The sequence below is a fragment of the Anabrus simplex genome, chromosome 1 (genome assembly GCF_040414725.1).
Source record: "Anabrus simplex isolate iqAnaSimp1 chromosome 1, ASM4041472v1, whole genome shotgun sequence".
Lineage (NCBI taxonomy): Eukaryota > Metazoa > Arthropoda > Insecta > Orthoptera > Tettigoniidae > Anabrus > Anabrus simplex.
Window position 1 is genome coordinate 673,251,476 of NC_090265.1, and position 22,379 is coordinate 673,273,854.

The 22,379-nt window shown below is 38.7% G+C and overlaps 1 protein-coding gene across 1 annotated transcript in view; it reads left to right on the plus strand.

Annotated features, from left to right (window-relative positions):
- LOC136886104 (tonsoku-like protein) overlaps positions 1-22,379 on the plus strand; it is a 250,748-nt gene that overhangs the window by 144,331 nt on the left and 84,038 nt on the right. The window contains exons 14-16 of the mRNA XM_068227232.1: positions 5,347-5,464; positions 11,666-12,027; positions 15,415-15,551. Of these exons, the coding sequence (XP_068083333.1) occupies positions 5,347-5,464; positions 11,666-12,027; positions 15,415-15,551 (617 nt within the window). The remainder of the gene's footprint in view (positions 1-5,346; positions 5,465-11,665; positions 12,028-15,414; positions 15,552-22,379) is intronic.

Consider the following 22,379-nt stretch of genomic DNA (forward strand, 5'->3'; position numbering starts at 1 on the left):
ACAGTAAACATGATAACTGCTTTCATTTTAATTGTCTTGCGCTGCTAACTTCCTTGCTACCGGTGTGTCATCATTCCAAGTGATGTCATCTTCACTGTAATCTCGTCAGCCATGCGTTGCAATCCAGACAAAGAGCATTCGAGGATCCGTCTTTTTGAATCTTTTAAAAATAGTTTTGTTCCCGACTATAGAGTCTAAACTTTGTGAAGCTATTCCCAGTTGGTTTCTGGAGATGGTCTCTAATATTCCCAGCTGGTGTATATGTAGCAGAAGTCACTCCTGAATAAATTCATGTTGTTGAAAGTGTGCCAGACCACCAGCTGATAACTGGCATATGTTACGAGTTGTACTTCCGAATGTAATACGTAGTGACTGAAAGCATTTTTTTTATAACTGCGGCTGTTGAAAGCCAGACCTTTATTTTTATGTATATTTCATGCTTGTTCTCTGCATTTATCACATTGGGATTAACGTAAACAGCTGTACATGAGATAAAAGAGACCGCATTGTTTAGGTTAGGTATGCTATCGCCCAGATAGTGCCAAAAGTTAGACAGAAAGAATAAAAATAAATAACAGGAATGTTTGCCGCATTTGTGGATATCTACACATGTGGCGATAATGCGTTTTATTATCATGTTTTTTAATTTCGTATGTTCGTTGTCTCCCATTTTTTTAAATTAATGCATACCCTAGTATGTTTTGTTTGGTGTCTCCGAAAATTGTTGAAAGTAAGTGGGGACATAAAAATCAATATTATTTGTTAGTTATGTTGGTGAGTAAAACAATTGTGATTGGATTGTTTTTGTCACGTTTTAAACCTACTTCTCTCCCCAGAAACCCTATATTGGTCTGAGTTACGAGATATTAAACAATCACTTTATTAATGATCTCACCTGCCTATATTAATAGGGCCTGCAACAACCCTGAATATTTCCTAACTAAAGTAAACTAGTTTCCTATTCCGAAGGTGGTGCAGCTCTTTTTTAAACGGGCTCCCAGTGGAAGGGAGTTGAACGTACCATTTTTATGGCAAATCAACCTTCCTGCCATTCATAAATCTCTGGCAGTACGGCACTGGGAATCGAACTCAGGCTCCCAAGAACAGCAGCTAATTGTGCTAACCATTATGCTGGCGGACATTCTTAACTACAAAACACAGACATATATACATGAGTGATGCGTGCTTGCAATGCACGGTCGGACGCGAAACTATTCGCCTATTTGTGCAACATCATCAGTAGGCCTACGCTACAGAGGCAGACATTTCTTAACTACGAAACACAGATGTACCGCATGGCTTCGACGCATGTTTTTATTGTGTGGCTCATATGAACAAAATTATTCACAAATTTGTGTGATATCATCAGAGCTGCATAAGGCTTCAACACTCTTCGAATCAGAATCGTTGTTGCCCTCTGACGAATTACGTTAGAGAATTATTTTTTTCATTTTCTTCGTCTCAAAAAGCCAAGGAGTGTCTAATACATGAGTAAATACGATAATTGCATATTCTTGGGGGGGGAAAAGCAGCATGCGGGGAGTCGGCGGCAGCAGTAACTCATATCCGAGTGAACATACTCTTCAGCAGTTTACATTTTCACACTCACAAAGCTTTGTGAATATGTTTCATATGACTTAGTAGCCCAATCTTGGCATGAATCATACGTCCACGGAGGTCACGTGAAATGGTTGGAGGAGGGCGGAAGTGAGTTTGACGGAGCTTCTGTGTTTCTCATTTGTCCTCTTCACTCGCCATCGTTTCTCTTCAAACACCAAAAGTGGTGTAGAAATAGTGTGGCACCAGGGAGTATGTATATATAAACAGCGTAACATTGAAAGGGTTAAGAAAACACTGTCAAGCTGGAAAAAGAGAGAGAAAGGAAGTCTGACTTATTGAAGCCAGGACAAAGTTGAAACCTACGTCGTGTAGGATTATATTGTGGCAGGTTATCAGGCTCCTTAAAAACTAAAATTGCTGCTTAGAGAGGTTGTATGTTTTACTATTGGCTAAATTTAAACTTAGTTATTTACAACTGCACCCAGGGTCGAGCTTTTCACTTCAGGCAGTTTGTACTCATAAGTGTAGCTGAACACCCAGCCATTCAACGCAGTGAGGTAGCACTTGTTGAATGTTTTGATTCCGGTTGAAGTTCTTGGCATTCAGCGGTGTATAAATGCAACATTTCAATCTTGTTAGCTTCTGGAACATTAAAGTATTTGTGTGGGACAAAATTGATACCCCAGTATCTCTTAAAATCCATAGCAACAGAAGAGACTTTCAAGTCTTCATCATCATCATCATTTCCCAACTCCAGTATCCTGGGTGTGGTGTACCATTTCCTTCTGTCTTCATACATCTTCTGATCCAGTACATCCTCCCATTTGTATCCTCTCTCCTCCACATCTGATCTTACAGTCTCTATACGTTTTCTTGGTCCTCCCTGTGGTCTTCTTCCTACAAGATTAAGGTTGAAATATTTTCTGGTAGGTCTTTCCCTGTTCATTCTCATTGTGTGCCCATACCACTGAAGTCTGCGTTTCTTTACGACACTGATAATCGGAACCTCAATACTAACTACTTTCCTATTCACTTCATTTCTGATCTTGTCCTTTCTGGTTGTTTGGTTCATGGTTCTAATGAATCTCATTTAAGTTGCTTAGAGACTTTCAAGTAATAACATAAATGTATAATGTGTAAATATAAGTCATAATATTGAGGTGCCGGAAAAAGAGTATAATTCTTTTTAAGAAAACAAAGTTGGTATTTCTAGGTTCATGGTTATTAATGCACTGGACACGCATTGCTCTTCACGCCATATGTCTTAATTACTGACAATTCAGATTCAAACTAGTTATCAATATCCTGAATGGATCTAAAGATACTTCAGATGAAAAAGTTGACGTGCTGTCTTTACTAATTACAGTGAAAGCTCATTAGTTTTCCAGCTTAGCACATTATAAATTCGAAGTCCCGATTCTTATCGTATTAAATCTATATAAAAATACCTTGTTCATTGCATCACAAATTTTCTCTATTACCGCTTAGTACAATGACATTTTTCCTAGCCCTGAAAATGTTATTTGTCATCCCTTGTGAAAGGAACGTGATTTCCAATTCAGGTAAGAAAGAGCCCTTTCTACAGTTGCGTGATAACGGGAAAAATCTTTCAATCCCTGAACTGCATCGGATAAGTTGCAACTTCGGGGAGCAAGCCGTTAGCCTCAGGAATGTTCACTTTTGCTTGCCGGTTAGCAGCGGGATTGCTGAGTAACACAGTGAACCAGTTTGTGCTTGTATTTTGCATTCCATTCAGAAATTAGATTTTGTGTTCAGTGGTATAGGGAAGGGTAGCGAATATTTGTTCCACGATAGCCTACATCTGGATTAGGAACATTATCGTTTGAAGTTGGACAAGTTTAGTGCTTTTTTTTTTTTTTTGACAGTCTAGTTGTGGATTCGGAAGAAGTTGTAAAATTTCTTACTAATGAGGACAATGAAAATCTGTCAGAATGTGGACTGGCACTCGCGTGCAGAGGTAGAGTGAATGTTGAAACTTGCACCTTTGCGTTTTGACTCGATCATTCGAGTTGGTCGAATTGTCGGTTTCAAAATGGCAGCCAAAGTTGCAGTCGCAATTCATTTTCTAAGAGTGTGACCAACCGGGCGAGTTGGCCGTGCGCGTAGAGGCGCGCGGCTGTGTACTTGCATCCGGGAGATAGTAGGTTCGAATCCCACTATCGGCAGCCCTGAAAATGGTTTTCCGTGGTTTCCCATTTTCACACCAGGCAAATGCTGGGACTGTACCTTCATTAAGGCCACGGCCGCTTCCTTCCAACTCCTAGGCCTTTCCTATCCCATCGTCGCCATAAGACCTATTTGTGTCGGTGCGACGTTAAGCCCCTAACAAAAAAAAAAAAAAAAAAGAGTGTGACCAGAAAATAATGTCGTCTGGTGTTTACAAGATATTAGAATCAATCCGTATTGACGGTTTTCACTTTACAAAGGTGTAAAAATGAGTGTATCCTCCTAATTCAATACATCACATATTCCATCATTAGACGGAGTAATCAAATTCAAACCTGTTTTGGCTCATTTGAGCCATCTTCGGTGAAAAAAGGGTGGGGGTTGAAATAATTAACAAAATACAAGCTAAAACATGCCAAAAAACATAAAAACAAAAGAGAGCCTAGACCAGGGCCTCTCAAACGCCCAAATTCTCACGCGTGCAAATCGAGGCGCAAGAACTCTGTGCACTGTGGATCGGTCCCGCTCGGTTCAGCTCGGACCAACGCTTTGTCTCTAGGCTACTCGGCTAAGCTCGGCTAAGTCCGGCTCTACTCGGCTCAAGTCAGCTCGGATTTAGTGCGCTACAGAGCAAGTGTGGTAGAGGGAGATAGGGGGAGCGAGCAAGACAGGCGTGGGGAAAGAGAGAGTAAGCGCTATTGCTCCAAATCGAGGAGTGGGGGGTCTGCACTCTGGTCAACCAAGGGAAGTCTTTTGCACCGTGCACAGTGCATGCACCCTGAGAGGCCCTGGCCTAGACGGAAACGAAATAAGCACAATACACAATATTTACATCATCATGTGGAGTAAAAAACAACTCACTGCGACAAAATTCCGTGAAAGAGGGGTTCATACAAAACATACTTGAAACTAAACTCTCTGTTAACTAAGAAGAAAAGAAATGAAAACAAATGATACAGATGGAAATGAACAACAAGTGCACATAGTGAAGTTACGGACCTCTTAGTCTACAAAATGTTGGTTTTGTAACAATACAATACAGGATGAAATCACTGTCGAAAATTCAGGCAGAAAATCTTTGTAGAAACTTATCACATTGAATTTGCTATGAGGGGAGCAGGAGCGAAAAAGTTCGAGAAACCAAGCCTAACATAACATGCAGGCGAAAAGCCTGTGACAAGGAAAAACACCAATGAAATTTAAAGCTTTAGAACAGCATCATTCTCAATTTCTCAACCTAGCGGTCCCATTCTTCATTATCGTTTCACGCCTTTCAGTACACTGTTATTTTATAATCCCCAGCAGAAAAGGTTTTCATATTTGTTCTCTCGTGTTTTTCACACCTCATGTTTCATCTTTAGGAATGGTAAATATGTTGTAGTTTTCATTGTACCCGCAGATACACGACGTAAAATGACATCTTGTCTGGAAAAATGTATCTAGTGTTTCCATATCCCTGTTGGATAGTTTTTATTCGTGTATTCAGTAGAACGTTTTCTTGCTTAACACATCCTTTTTCTTGTCGCCTGCAGAAACGTCTTAATGAGGTTTTACTCTATCTATAGTGACAGTAAGTAAAGGGAACATCTTTTCTTTCAGAATGAAACCCCATTGGACTGTCTCATGGACTGGAAGAGGAGATTAGGGAAAGAGCCACCTGATGATCCTGGTCTTTTTGAATCAATTAAGGCTCGACTGGAGACTGCATTACAAAAAGGTAAATGATTCTGTTTTCCTCATCATATCTAGAGAGTGATCTCATTCGCTCCAATGACTGTCCCTTGTCGTGCTGTAAGTTCTGCCCCTCATACAAAGGTGGCTGATATGTAGGGTAATAAGTGATTAATGACAGTCTGCAGTACGTCTGTTAGATCAACAACCCGGAGGCTGGTTGGATCCTCAAACAGCACCACCAAAGTTCATGTAGTTACGGGGAAACCGCAACAAGCGATGGCAGCACCAAAATTAGGCATACTGGGTAAGATGAGGAGTGATGTAGTTTGCCGTTGCTTTCCTCTCTGAGCCAGAAAGTGCTATTGCAGCATGAGCAGTCCTGTGAGTAGCACCCTTCATAACAATTAAATGCAGTGGTCGTGCGATGAATGTTGTTACTCAGCATTGCCCATACCCCAGCAACTTCCATATTGTTACAGCAATGGATGAGACTGTGACTTCGATGGAAGCTACATTTTTGAACTGGCCTGTGCCAAGAGACATGCAAAAGTACTGTAACCTTCAAGAAATGGCAGGATATTATGCACAAATCACTCAAAATGTCCACCCGTGGCGTTGACAAAATTCTAGAAGCTATGTAGTAATTTATAGCTGCACTCACCTTGTCTAGTAGTATTGAGACTGCTGCTTTACCGAATTAAGGTTTGATACTTCAATGAGGATTCAAGAAGACTTTCCCCTCTAAAATATTCTGCTATTGATAATCCAGTGGTTTAAACTAGGGGCTTCCCAAGAGTCATTTGATAATGCTAGTGAACTTGAGAGTGCATCGTGCTCCAACCAGTGCTGTGTCAGTATTGCCTTGTTCATGCTACTGGTACATTCAGTGCATGCCCATGGGTGGTATGTAAGTGTTTCACAACCTTTTCCTGTATCTCTGGTAGTTGCTGGCACAGGTTTTCACCTGCCTTTCACTGAAATGCTGTGATGTGATGCCTTTGTTGACACTTCCCACAAAATCATCTTTGGCTCTGAATGGTGACCTCTTTTGAGAAGTTGATACCAGCTTCCTTAGAGCTGTGAGCATTCGTTTGAAGCCTTTTGAACTATTGGACGTTTTGCCTCTAAGGTGTTCGCAGTAAACCGAGCTTGCTGTTTACATGATTTCAGATGATGGTGATGATGATTCAAATGGTCAGAATGATAGCAAATTTGTAGATTAACCCATTTTAAGTCAAGGTTAGAAATAATTACAAAATGCATGGTTCTTGTTACTATCCATTCATTTAAGGGTAATTTATTGCAAATAAAAAGGAATTTTGAAAATATTTCAGAGTGTAATATTTACAGCATGGGTCATTTTTTACCCCAGCACTCCATTTGAAATTTACTAACATAACTACATGTTAAATACCACTTCTAAAGCAGTGATCCATACCTTTTTTGATAATTTGTTGTTATTCAAAAAGAATAATAAAAGTGATATGTTTGAAATTTTATTCTAACTGGAATTAATTTCAAAACTGTCTTCCAGTAACCTCAGAACAGGTTTTATGCAGCACTTCCCAAAGCCTATATGCTTGCGACCGTTTCTTGAAAATATTTATATCCATTCCGCTATGTCCCTTTTGTATTACTGAGTACTGTGGAAAAATGGCATTATACGAGAGAAATAAAATCCAATCAATCAGTCACTACTGATCTGCATTTAGGGCAATTGCCCAGGTGGCAGATTCCCCATCTGTTATTTTCCTAGCCTTTTCTTAAATGATTGCAAAGAAATTGGAAATTTATTGAATATGTCCGTTGGTAAGATATTCCAATCCCTAACTCCCCTTCCTATAAAAGAATATTTGCCCCAATTTTCCCCCTTAAATTCCAACTTTATCTTCATATTGTGATTCTACCTACTTTTAAAGACACTACTCAAACTTATTTGTCTACTGATGTCATTCCACGCCATCTCTCCACTGACAGCTCGGAACATACCGCTTATTACATGTTATGAGTCTCATTATGATAGCCGTATTGGAATACATAATGTAAAAAGTTTCAAACAAATTTATTAAAAACCACCATTCCAATACTTTACAGTCTTTAAGTTTAATATATAAATGTTACATAGATGTTAAAATGGGACATGTTTCGCTTAAGCTTTTTAAGCGTCTACAGCCACACTTAATCTAAAGCTAAGTCAGGGCCCTGAACTGGCTTCCTCATTAAAGTATAATACATGCTTTAATACAAGATAAAACAGTCATAAAAATCTAGTCTGTGGAGAAAGCGTTGCTTAAATAACTAAAATTCAGTAATAAACTTGTCATAGTATTATATGTACATGGAATGAATACTAGTGTTTGTCTAAAAAAGTACAAGTTGATTATTTGTAGAATGAGACATAGTCATAATGACCTAACATACAATTGGATTGTACAAATTAGTTGATATTAATGAAGCGTGGATTAATTAAAATATCGAAAAATAAATCTTCGAACGTTGTTGAATGAGAATCTGGTACGTAGAATTACAGTAGAGTTGTTGACTCCAAGTAGTTGCGTAATAAGATAAAAAGGCGCTTGAAGCATCCGTGTAGAAGTGTTGTCTCTTTCATGGAATAATCTTTGTAATAGATTGTAGTCGTGAGCTGTCTAGCGTAGATTCAACAAATAGGGTGTTCAATAAAGCCTCAGATGTGGGAGAATTCGCAGTGTGGCGCGTATTGAAAACTGAAATGTGTCGGAAAAATAAATGTAAGTTATGGAATACAGAACATTCTATTAATGAGTGGAAGTTTAACAACGCTTACCCCTAGTGTTGACAGAGAGGCGACTAGCCTTGTTGGTTGTTTGAGATGAGCTGGCAGTTATTCTGCTACTACGTGTATTGTAGGGGTGTATCTGTGAAGGCAGAGAATGAGTCAGGAGAGTGGGGGGGGGGGGTAGGCGGAGCATTGAGGACATTAGGAGTAGGCGGAGGGGGTGTGGCGTGAATCGGTGACTTGGGAGTGGCTACTATTGTGGTAGGGAAGTTGCTAACGTGTTTATAATTAAATATTTTCATGAAATTATTTGTATTTATGTTAAAGACTGTGAGTAATGTAGGGATTTGTTCAATTAATGGGCTATTTGTGTCGAACATTGTTTAGATTACTATTAATGTTATAATGCTGATCTAGAAAAACTAGATATTTGTAATATTACAATGCTTCAAAACATAGAAAATATTCTGCTATTAGCAATCATATGAAGGATACCGGCCATAACTTCACCACGATTGAACAAGACCTTCATATTATAAAATGCGTCAACAAGAGTAAACTGATGACAGAGTTCAAAAACGCCATTGAGCAATTTTGAACCATTTAAAGGCAGATAAGAATTTTATAATGAATGGTACTCTAATATTCACAAGTGAAAAATCTATTCAATTCCATAAATATTGTATAACTGATATTTGGAAAATCAACTATACCTTAGGACATGAAATTTCGTCCTGAACCTTAGTGGATCATTCAGGTGGTGGTGGTAGTGGTGATTATTTTAAGAGGAAGTTCAACTAGGCAACCAGCATCCTCTAAATAACACCAATCAGAGGGGAAAAAAATGGAAGGGGTCCGACACTTTGGATGGTATTGGTCACGAAAGGCGTGAAAATGAAAGACTCCCTAAGCCTCGAATGACCTTTGTGATCGGAAAAATCAAGAGTTGACGAAGGGAGATAGGATAGATGAAAGTGAGGAGCCTGGAGGATAGATGAAAGTGAGGAGCCTGGCACAAGTGGAATCAATGCCAGGACTGAGCTAAGGGCCCTGTGGTTGCCAATCCATGCTCCCAAGTTCAGAGCCCCTGGGGCTCCATTTAGTCACCTCTTACGACAGACAGGGGATACTGTGGGTGTTATTCTACCACCCCCGGGATGTGAGCATTCGTTTGAAGTCTTTATTATTATTATTATTATTATTATTATTATTATTATTATTATTATTATTATTATTATTATATAATTCGCTGGGACCATCAAGGACCACGTTAAGTCTTGTTGCATTTGACACTGAACTTGGCCTTCTTCAGAGCCCAAATTTCCCTCATTCTTTGTGAGTGGGCCTGCTTACGCTCCTCTGTCCAAGGGGCACCGTGTCTTCTCTTCGGTTGCTCGTCTCGGTTTAGCCCGTTCGGCAATATTTTCTTGCGGAAGAGATCTCTGTTAAGGGCGTCTTCAGCTGAGATATGTAGCATTTGCAGGTCTTCTTTGGTATTTCTAAACCAGGAAATTGTGGTTTTGGGGTTTGAATCAAAAAAGTGAAAGATTTCTTTAGTTAACTTTCTTCCGTCCATTCTTTTCAGATGACCGTAAAATCATGCCCGTCTTTTTCTGATTGTGTCGGTAATTTTCTTTATTTTGCTGTAGACTTCCTTATTGGATCTCTTTTGATGGATTCCAATTCTGTATTTTGATCCCAAGATTCCTCTCACAGTTTTGCGTTCTCTTTTCTCCAGTTCTTCAAGGAGTCCTTTGTTGGCATTTAGAGACAGGGTTTCGGCTGCATATAGAACTACTGGCTTCAGAACTGTTTCATAGTGACGTATCTTGGTGTTTTGGGAAAGGCATTTTTTGTTGTAGATTGTGCGGGATGTTTGGTAGGCTATTTCCAGTTTGCGTACTCACTCCTGAAGTGCTTCTTTGTCCAGTCCATTTTTCATGATGATCTCACCCAGGTATTTGAATCTGTTTACTCGGGTGATGTCCCCGTATTTTGTATGGAGTTTTGGTGGAGCCTCTTTGATGTTAATCATTACTTCTGTTTTCTCAAACGATATCTGCAAACCAGTTTGTTCGGCAATTTCCTTTAAAATTTCAACTTGAGCTCTAGTGGTTTCTATGTCGTTTGAGAGAACAGCAGTATCATCGGCAAATGCTAAGCAGTCTGTTGCGATCCCCTTGGATTTGGTTCCTATTCTCAATGGACTGTAGTTGGTTTCCTGTAATCTCACCCGGCAGGTTCTGATGATCTTTTCAAGAACACAGTTGAAGAGTATCGGGGATAGCCCATCACCTTGTCGGACTCCTGTTTTGATGTCAAAGGAATTCGAGAGACATCCGTGGAACTTCACCTTAGATTTTGTATCGGTCACGGTGGCTCTAATTAATGCCAGCAGTTTCAAATCAACTCCAAATTCATTTAAGATGTTTAGCAGGACTTCCCGGTCAATGGAGTCGTAGGCTTTCTTAAAGTCCACAAAGACCGACACATACTGCTTGGACCTTAGTGTACAATATCTGATGATCGTTTTGAGATTTTGGATTTGTTCAGCTGTTGAGCGACCTTTTCTGAATCCTCCTTGGTATTCACCTATTTGATGTTCGACTTGTGCTTCCAAACGCTCCAGGATGGCAAGTGATAGAATTTTGTAAGTCACGGGTAGCAAAGATATTCCTCTGTAGTTGTTGATGTTCTTCATGCTGCCTTTTTTGTGTAATGGATGGATCAAAGCTATTTTCCAATCTTCGGGTAGGGTCTCCTTGTTCCAAATTTCTTCTATTTGCTTTTGCAAGATATCAAGTGATTCCTCTGGGGCATATTTCCATAGTTCTGCTACTACTGAGTCTTCACCCGGCGCTTTGTTATTTTTGAGACGGGCAATGTGGGGCTTGATTTCATCTCTGTCGGGTGGTCTGGAATCTGGGTACCTGAGTAAGGGTTCCTTGGTCACAATGGCGCTTTGCAGTTTAGAGCAATTAAGTAAATTCCTGAAGTAATCTGGCAGAATGCTGCAATTTTCTTCATCTGACGTCGCCAGTGTGCCGTCCTTTCGCTCAAAGCATAGAGATGGTGGTTTATAGCCAGTGAGTTTGCGTTTGAAGGCTCTGTAGTACTCTCTGCTTTCATTCTTCCTAAAGTTTTGTTCTATCTTTTCAATGAGAGATTTTTCGTATTTACGTTTCTCAGTTCTGAACACCCTAGCTGCTTGGGCACATTGGGTTTTGTAGGTTTCCCAATCATTTTCTGATTTCGTAGAGTAGTACTGTTTCCACGCATTGAGTCTTTCTTGGAGGACTGATTCGCAGGTACCATTCCACCAGGCATGCGTTTTGCTTCTCTTGATTTCTGCAACGTCTTTGGCGGCCTCACTTATTATTATTATTATTATTATTATTATTATTATTATTATTATTATTAAAATACCATAACCTGTATTTTACAAGTCCAAACAGCTATGTTTAATTTAAGTTTGTTTTATTACAGCTGGCGTTGCTACAAAACATACCACCAATGATCTGGAACTCCCTGGCTCCAGTTCAGGCAAGAGACCTAGAAGTGTCCATAAGGGTAAAGTTGTTGATCTGCGTAGAGGTCTGGAGGATAGTGGTGTTGGCCATAAACGGTGGCGCACTGCCAGTTCAAGCAGTGATGAGAGCGACGACTCTATAGTCGTCAAAAATAGAAGGTCAAGGACTCTGTCTCCTGCCGAGAGAAGTCCCTCACCTTCTGGTAGCTATTCGGCACTTGTACTGGACCATGATGAGAGTGGAGATGGAGCTCAGGAATATCAGAGGGTCATCAAGGGTCTCAGAGAAAGACTACCACCAGAACCTACAACAAGTAAGGTACTAATTATCTACTAATACTTTTATTCTCTTCTCAACTGGTCAATCTGTTAATGAATGTTGGCAACCATACGTTACATTTCTGTCACTTGGTTGCTATGTATAGCAGGCTGTTGACAGTAAGTAACCCTGTCCATTGCTTTAAGTTGTGCAGGTATGTTTTGTTGGAAAACTCCAAGTTATGTCTCAGGAATGCAGTCGTCCTCCTAACTGCTATTACCTGTTCCCAATATCTATTCATACGATTTAGGACTTAATTAGTTACTCTTCCAATCCACAGTATTTTAAGAATCCTTTAACAAGTCCACGTTTCAAGGGTCTCTATCTTATTTGTTGTAGCCCTTTCTTGTGTCCATCCCTCAGCACCGTACAGAATAGACTACAGTGGATGCACCATTTTAAAATCCGTACCCTAAGATCGATGTTATCTGTACATGTTTCCTTGATTTTCATGAAACTGTCAACTTGCATTCGAGAGATACCGTATTTACGTGAATAATCCCCGCATATATTTTTTTTTAAATTGAGGCACGAAATTGGGGTGCGGGTTTTATTTGCGTCAATGTTGACATTTACTTTGTTCAAAATGAGCCTTCCTAAAATTAGGGTGCGGGAATTATTCGGCGGCGGTGATTATTCGCCCAAATACAGTAATAGGTTCAAACCCCTGAAGATGGTTTTCTGTGTGGTTTCCCATTTTCAGTCCTGGCAGATGCTGGGCGTGTACCTTAATTAAGGCCACGATTGCTTCCTTCTCACCCTAGTCCTTTCCTTAAGTGTTCTGGTACGACAAATAGTTGAAAAAGATAAAAAAAATTCACGAAGGCTGTATGGGCATTTTATCTCAATGTCTGTTGTCCAGTCATCTCTTATCAGTCTGAATTTATATGAAGCGATGTTTTCTCTTGGACTTGCAGGTGAGTCTTAATTGGACTGAAGATTTGTATTCTCACAGTTGTTTATTAACCTTCTCACGTACAAATTTTATTCACACTCGTGAATTAAGTTTTTCTGGATGTTTTGATAATCACTGATATACGCAAATAAATTGTTTATATTTGTGATAATACTGTATTTCTTCAAATCCAAGGCGACTCTGAATGCAAGATGACCCCTGCTTTTTCCTTCAAAAAAAAAAAAAAAAAAAAAAAAAAAGTCAGACTTAAGTGCTTTATGAAATCATATGAATGCCTTTCTTGTACAATACGAATTTTGAGATTATCTTTGTCTTCACGCCAACGCCAAACGTTGGCTTTAGTTATGTCATATTTATTTCTGCGAGTGTAATAACCATTGAATTAAAATTTTCATCATAATATCAAAGAAAACACATTGAAAATTTAATACGACGATCCATCAGGAAAATATTCTTGCTGGCTATAAAACAGTTACTTTTACTAAGCGTCAGGTACAACTGGTTTCCACTAGACACACGTCTTGCTTGCCAGCGTCTGTCAACTTCAGCGGGTAGCAATGTATAATGAGGACGCAGACGTTGAAGGTCGACGAGTTTATTGCGCTCTGTTATGGCCATTCCGCCCTTGCATTTTTCACGCAAATACCTCAAAATTTCATCTTTGACTTCTTTAAAGCGTCCTTGTTGCAGTGGAAAAATGACAACTCTGTCTTGATGCCAGATCTTTCCCTATTTCATTTCCCAGGGACAGGTACACTAGAGTCCCATTAAACCGAATCCCGATTAACCGAAACGGTAAACTTGTTTCACGCAGCAGCACCAGAAAAGCACATCTGCAAGACTTTAAAATTATCCTTTTCATCATACACACTGCTAAATATTAAAAGGGGGAAAAAACACTAACTTTTACTTCAGTTAGAGAGAGAGAGAGAGAGAGAGATATGAAGAGGGAAATAAGAAAGGAATCCATATAATGGGACACACACAATGGCAGGTCAGTGTGTGAAGAGGGAACAATAGAAATAGGAGCGAGGACAAACATGAAAACACATAAGGGCTTCATTTGACACTTGTTTTATTCCTTCATTTATTTATTCATATCCTGTATTTATTTATTCTGGGTATTGTCCCCAGTAAACTATTAGCTCAAGGGAGGGACAATTACAGGTAATGGTAAAAATGTTTAATATTCATAATATAATATAAATTGTTCGTCTGACCCCTTGGCTGAATGGTCAGCGTACTGGCCTTTGGTTCAGAGGGTCCTGGGTTCGTTCCCGGCCGGTTGGGGATTTTAATCGCTTATGATTAATTCTTCTGTCTCGGGGACTGGGTGTTTGTGTCCGTCCCAACACTGTCCTCTTCATATTCACACAAAACACTACACTACCAATCACCACAGAAACACGCAATAGCGATTACATCCCTCCATATAAGGTTGGCATCAGGAAGGGGCATCCAGCCGTAAAACAGGGCCAAATCCACATATGCGATGCAGTTCACACCCACGACCCCACACGTGTGGGGAAAAGTGGTAGAAAAAGAATAATATAATATAAATTGTTTGCAACAATATTGGCCATAAACTGGAGATAATTAACAATTGTTTTAATGCGGCAGTAATAATTCATACTTTCCTATATATTTTTGTTTTAAAAAAGAAAAAGAAAAAAAGGAGACCTTAGTGAAAAAAAAATTGGGTGTTATATGATGCTGTTATAAGATCCCATTGGGATCCTTTTCTCCTTCTGTGTTTGTACTTTGTTCTTGATCTTTACCACCTGTATTTACCTTAGTTATGTTTTTTCCCTGATCAGCGCGACATATTCAACATTAGGTACTGTGGTTTCAAACGCCAGAGTAAAATGGAGAATAGCTTGAAGATCCAGTAATTTTCCTCGGTCGCGGGAAAGTAATTATGTAGATAAATATAATACAATTCAATATAATTGAATAAGTAATTGTGCTCCTATAGAATACTTAGAACAGTTGACGTGAAGAAACAATTGTGAAGAGAAAAAATATAGTAAAAAGCGCAATATCGGAAACAAATGAAAACGTATATGCACAGTGCGCAATTTTTAAAACGTAAAAAATTCAAGTCTTGATTGAAGTAGTCAAAGTCGTATTTATAACTCATGAATCAACAGATAATCATTATATAGCTTTTCTCTTACTGCAGAAAGATGGCTTTATATGCCTAAAGATTTTGAATGATTTCTGATGTCAACATTGCAAGTATTGTGTAGTTATCAGATAATTGTCTTGCTCTAATATTACAGACACAGCAGATCACGGCAATGTAAAGGTTAAAATCAAATTATTTCGCTCCAGAATATGAGTAAAAATAAATAGCACCATTATCTCATATCATTAATATCTTGGACTCTAATCAATTTAATTTGCATTTCCACTGATGCTATAATGCAGTATTTGATAGTTGACTCTATATGACCATTTTCCATTCCCAGATATGCGAGAAAGCAGTGAGAACTGGAAACATCCTTGTTGAAGATGACATCGGGGATGACTGGTTAGAAGATGATTTAGGGGACATGTCAAGACCCAGCAAACGGCGGAAAACCAAAGTGTCTGCTAATGTTAATCCGTATGTAATATGATATATTATTCTTTCTTTCTTTCTTTCTTTCTTTCTTTCTTTCTTTCTTTCTTTCTTTCTAATTTATAGATTCCCTATCAATTATTTACCTGGTCTTTTCTTAAATGATCAAAGAACTTGAAAAGTTATCATGGACAGTTAGTTATATGTTGCATTAATATGTGTCAAAAATCTAGATTTAAAAATTTTGATTCAAAAGGACAAGAAGGCTATACAGTATGTACAGAGTACATTGTTTACAAAGAAATATTATAGTTTGTTTTAAACTCTGATGGTTATTCAAGTTATGTGTGATAAAGGCAGAAAGAATATAGAGAGGACTAGGAGTGGGAAGGAAGCAGCTGTGGCCATATTTAAGGTTTTAAGGTACAGCCTGGTGTGAAAATAAGAAACCGTGGAAAACCATCTTCAGGACTGCTGACAGTGGAGTTCGAACCCTCTTTCTCCTGAATACAAGCTCACAGCTGTGCGACACTAACCGCACGGCCTGCTCGATCGGTCTATTACTTTTTCAACAAGTGAAAATGAAAATCCACAGTGTTTCCAGTCATTTGACTGGGTCAAGAATGGAATGAATTAAGCCCCCACCTAGCGGCGAGGACAGGAAATGTGCTGGCTGCCGAGGCCTGTCGCACTCCTCTGGGGCAATGATAAATGACTGACAGATGAAATGAAATGTTAATGGAGAGTGTCGCTAGAATGAAAGATGACAGGGAAAACCGAAGTACCCAGAGAAAAACCTGTCCCGCCTCTGCTTTGTCCAGCACAAATCTCACATGGGGTGACCGGGGGATTTGAACCACGGTATCCAGCCGTGAGAGGTCGACGCGCTGCCTCCTGAGCCACGAATGCTCTTTTCAACAAGTAATCACTAAAATTACAATTACATCTCAGAATGCCTATCTTTGGAAAATCACTGGTCTTTATTTTTCTTTCTGTAATGATACTAAAATTTTCAAGGAAAGCAGAGTTTGCATTGCACACTCATCACACTCATGTTCTCATTATTTTGAGGGCCAACTAATTCAAAATATTTTTTTGAAATAGGCGAGTGGAATTTCTTTAATCCCTTCGCCGTTGCATGTTTATTTGTTCCATTATCGACCACATGCAAAATCATGAAGTTGTAGTTACACGATTATTCTAAATTTCAACCAGTAACCACGACAAGCTGTGAGTAAATGTTCTAGTACGCATCGTATCTTTGGCTTTATATCCACTGCGTAACGCCTTGCAAGTGCTGGCTGGGGCTTTAGAATTGCCAAACTCTTGATGTGATGTGTATCAATGACTAGAATGTAATGATTGTGACTATTTCATGAAATAAGTTATGAGTAAATATTACTTCTCCAGGAGGCAAGTAGACTCTTAGTAATGAAAAGTAGTGATTACAAGTAAAACTTACTGAAAAGGTATTTGTTACAAGTAATTTGATTACTTCTGCTAGATTGCTTCCCAGCCTTGTAATTAAGCCATATGCAGTAGAGAAAGATGAATAGGAACTTATAAATGGACATACTAACACCTGATCTAGTCTTCCCACATAGTGAAAACAACCTGAAAATGAGAAAAGAGAATTAGGTTACTTTTTGGATATAACTGAAAATGTTTTAAATTTATTTTAAAAATTGGGGTTCCGCAAAATTTATCTTTATCATCATCATCATCGATTTGCCCTTCCAGTGAGCCGGGTAGGATGTTTGAAAACGAGCGTCTTCCAAAGTTGTCTATTCAAAAACATTTTGTTGTCCATGTCAGATTTCCAATTTCATCCTCTTCTCTCCACTTTTTCCCTCAGTTGGTCCATTCATCCTCTTCTTGGTCTTCCAGCTGGTCTTCTACCTGTTATTCTCTTTTCCAAATAAGCACATGGTAACCTTGTGCTATTCATTCGTTTAACATACCCAAACCATTTAAGTCTAGATGACCTAAGATTTCCCTCCATCGATTCATTTAGACCTAGGTTAGATTGGATCTCATCATTTTTCACGTGATCAAGTCGTGTCTTTTGGAGGGCAGTTCGAAGAAATTTTGTTTCACGGGCTTGAATCCTACTACAATCCTTTGATGTTGGTGTGCAGGTTTCCAGAGAGTATGTAAGGATGGGAATGAAATATGACTTGTACAGGATCATTTTTGTTCTTTGTAGGACCTTCTCATCCCATAGTAGGTGTCTAACGATACTGTAAAAGTTAGAGCCTTTGGTTACTCTGTTTGTTACTTCTATCTCAGCTCTGTTATTACTAGCCATTACGCTTCCTAAATATCTGAATTGGTGTACTACTTCAACTGGGTGGTCCTGTAGTTATACGTTGTATTCTGTATTATGTCTGCTGGTTTTCCATGCTACTGTATAGTATAATATAAAATTGTTGACCCAAGAACTGGTATTATGGAAATCATATACATTTGGCGAGAAAAGAATTTATCTGAGGAAGGGTTGACAATTCCGCATGAGATTCATCATTACTAATTTGTCTTGCACTTTGTTGTAGTTCACTATCACCATCTAGATATTCTTCATCTTCATTATCGAAATATAGCTCTCCAGAATAACTATTTATGAGGAAATATTCAATTTCTTCTTCAACAAAGATGAATGTATACTTCAAGACGCCATGATGGCTACATGTTAGCGGGAAAGATGTTCCACTCCAACTAAGCTAAAATAACACCAGATTGCTTTCAAAACCCACGAAGTGGAGTGGTATATCAGCTGTACAGAACTTCTTTGAGCATTGCCACGGAATCTCTAAGCATGTCATTATATCCCGTTCATTTATGAGATCGGTGAAATAAACACTGCACCATAACATATATATGGGATTGGCGGATGAGACACGGCGTTCAATAACATATATATACAGGTTTGGCAGTGAATGGGTTAAATCCCCAATCACCTTCCAGTCAGTGTCCTTCCTACACAGTATTCTACTGATAACAATCTCCACTTCCTGAAACAGAAGATATATGCAGAGAGGAAGAGATGCCGAGCGCTTGTACACCACACCTGGGAAATTGGAGGTGGAGAATGATGATGATGATGATTAGGGCCTGGATATTTGACATGTCATAGTTTTTCTTTATAATATTTCCATAGAAAATACAAGTTAAACATGATTTTATCTAAAGTGACTAAAATCGTGCAATTTTCACAGGTCATACAAAGAGATATGTTGGCGATTTTAACGTTTTTATCATTTTTCAGTAATTGTTCATATTTTCCCTTGAATTTTCATTTTTTTGTCATATTTTTATCTTTTTCATTCCATTTACGCATACCTACTTGCAGTCATCTCAAAGACGGTAAGATCTTTCTCTATCATTAGAAGCATACGTAAAGGGAAATTAATGAATGAACTGGAAAATCTACACATCTTTTTAGACCAAACCTACAATAAAAAAAAATCTCAATGATGAAATTAAAAATCCTTTATACGAATTAACACCTAGATTAATTAATATCGTGAATTCAAATCAAAACTAAATCCCTCAATTTTTTAAATCTCCACACTCGAATGCTTCATCCACCATGCCAAAAGTTAAACCCGCCCATATCGCTTCTAGAAACTCCCCTCCAGCAATAGCACATGTGCCCGTAGACCAGCCTACCCCCACTCTCCCTCCATGCCCTGCCCCTCCATTACCGCACCAGTACAACACCAGGAGTAGAAATGTTGATAAGACAGGCGCTGCCCGAACAGACAGGTCCATCTAGTATGAATTGAACTAGTAAGTAATTTTACAGTTAAGAGGTGTTAGTTTAACACATTTTATCACAACGCGTGCTCTAAATTTTTAATTCAATATTATTTTTCTATTCATTACAGATATTCTTAAGATCCCTCCCAAAGACCAAGCAACACATCAACGGGCATAATATTCATACAAGACTATATCAAGTGTCTAGGATGTTCCTTCTCAATTAAGCAGCAGCCTAAAACTAAGAAACAGCTTAATATTGTACTCTTGTAATTCCTTGATGTTACATGAGACCCGAAGTCAAGACGCTAACGGTTTCATTCACAACAACGTTCTTGACCAGTCTACCTATAACAATCGGTTTTTAAATCTCCACTTGTGCATGACAACACATTTAAATATTAGTTACGTCAAGAACATGAAAATGAAAATCGTGGGTCAAATAAGCCCCAGTTTTAATATCATCCTTTCTCAAGACTTATGGTAAAAAAGAAGCTCCATTTCATTTTATTTTTGAACATTTTAAGTTAACTAGAATAGAACTGCCAAGTTAATTTAAATTTATATTTTCAATCTTGACCAACCTACAATCAACAATCGGTTCAAATCTCCACTTGTTGTTGAAGACACATCCTGTCAACAGATACGGTATGTCAAAAACATGATTTGATATAGGGGTCACATTAACCCCGGTATGTAATCCTCTTTACCAAAAAGAAGATCCATTTTAGTTTTGGACATTTTTCAAATTAGACAGATTAGGATCAAAAAAAACTTAACTGTATTAACTTATGTTACCCGTCTTAAGAGTTCATTAATGTTTGTATATATCGTATATATTGTATATATTGGTATGTTTATATTGGTTAAAAAGGTCCCAAACCTTGACCTAAAGGTTGTATACAGGCTGAAGATGCCCAAAATAATGGGTGAAACGTGTACCTGACCTAAATAAGTCTACATAAAATCATGTAGATAATAACCACATTAAACGTGGAAAGTATTGAATAGGTGGTTTTTTATTAAATTATCATTGATATCTATGCCTAATGTCAATTTTTAACTAGGAGGTTATCATTTCTCACATGCGTTTCAAATAGGTTTTCATGATAGGTACATATACGGTTATTAAATAGGTTAGGTGAAGCTGTTTGAAGAAGAAAACTGAAATGTTTGCCACAGAAGCCTCTGAAGTGATACCGTATTTCTCCGAATGTAAGATGACGTTTTTTTTTTCTCAGAATCTCATGTGAAAAATCAAGGGTCATTTTGCATTCGCGGCCTGATAGTAATGAACACCACTGGCAATTACCGCAGTAACCACGCTGTTTCTTTTCACCCCGCCGCGCGTGCGCAGACAAAACTCTATGACAATAAACGACCACCTCTTTATCATACGGTACATCGCTAGCCGCGGTGACCGGTTGTACAGTGCCTGTGTGTAACGTCACTGGATCTCGGGAAATAGTGAAGAGAGAATTATATTCTATTATCCTCTACAAAAACATTTCTTAAATTTGCAGAATGGCATCTAAACATGCGAGCCTTCGAATTCTTAGAAAGGCCACGACTACTCAGTACCAGAGTTATATCGCGTCTGCTGTACCTGGCACTTAGTAAAATTAAGTTTTATAGACAGCAGGAATATTTTCGTGATGGATCGTCGTATTGTAAAGAATGCAAGTATGAAGAATGAGATATCCACCTAATCAATACTTTATTACAAATGTTTGAAGTTATCTACATTGAAACAGTACCGGTTTCGACCTGTAAAAAGGTCATCATCAGCTGTTGGTGAACCTGCTTAGTAGCGATAGTACGTAAAACATTACTAAAACTAGTTTAACAAGAATGCCTTATTCTAATATAATATTACTTAAGATATATACATATGGTACAATATGGGGCTTAGACTCATTGGAGTTCCATTCAAAAACCTGTGCTGTTGCCAACATTATGTCAAACAATATACATATATACATATGGTGCAATAAAGGGCTTTGGCTTGCTGGAGTCCCTTGAATGCCACACACTCCAAAAATTGTATAACAGAGGTTGAAAATACAGTTCCTATAGAATAGAGGATCACTGAGGTTTCGGTGTTAAGTTGAAACGTCTTTGCAGCATGTCGGCACTGAGACCAACTGTTGTGAATACACAATCAAGGTGCTTTGTTGGGCCGCAATTTTGCGGGGAGCGTAATCGACTGAGGTTCTGTAGCTTGTTCATTCTTATTGTATGATGTTGCTGATAAATACTAATTTCCAGATTCCTTGTTGAGGCATGTCGTGCTATGGATGAAGTTTTGAAATTAAAGAAAGGTTGATAGAGTCCCCTCTTCACACTTGCATTTGTGCTCAGGTAAATTCAAAATCTGAGAAAGAAAAAGGAAGTGGAATTAGAATAACTGATAGAGAGTGCCTGCTAAATGGAAGTAGGAATTGGATAACTGATAGAGAGTGCCTGCTAAATGGTTTGTGTGCTAAGGAGTGTGTGTTACGTGTGGGCTGGATATGTCTTCAAGTGTAGCCGGGAGTGTGCTGCACCTTGTTGCGTGTGCGTCGTGTTGCTGTCGTAGTGTTCAGATTGAGAGGTGGTTGGGAGGGGGAGGCAGCTTCTGGAGGGGGTGGGGTGGAGTGGGTTGTGTCTTTTGGATTTTGTGTGGGTTTGTGTCTGCTGATTCTTTTTAAATATGTGTCTTTTAGAATGGGAATGGCTGTGTTGAAGAGGATGTTAGTTTTATCTGTGATTTCATTTAAGTTGAGGTTGGGATTAGCGTATTGGTCCATATTGATATTAAAATCTTCCATTATGTTGAGCAATGGGCCTGTGGGGTTCATATTTAGAATTTCCATATCGTTCTCGATATTAGTGAACTTATGCTTGTGTTCTTCGACATGTTGCCCTATAGATGAAAAGCGGTTATATTTAGTGGCATTGACATGTTCGCTGTAGCGAATGGAAAAGCATCTGCCGGTATGTCCGATGTAGCTGGCTTCACAATCGTTGCATTTCATGCGGTACACTCCTGAGTGGCTGTATTTGTTGTTTTCATTGACAGATTTAGTGTTATATAAAATGGAAGCATTATTACGTGTGGTTCTGTAAGCTATT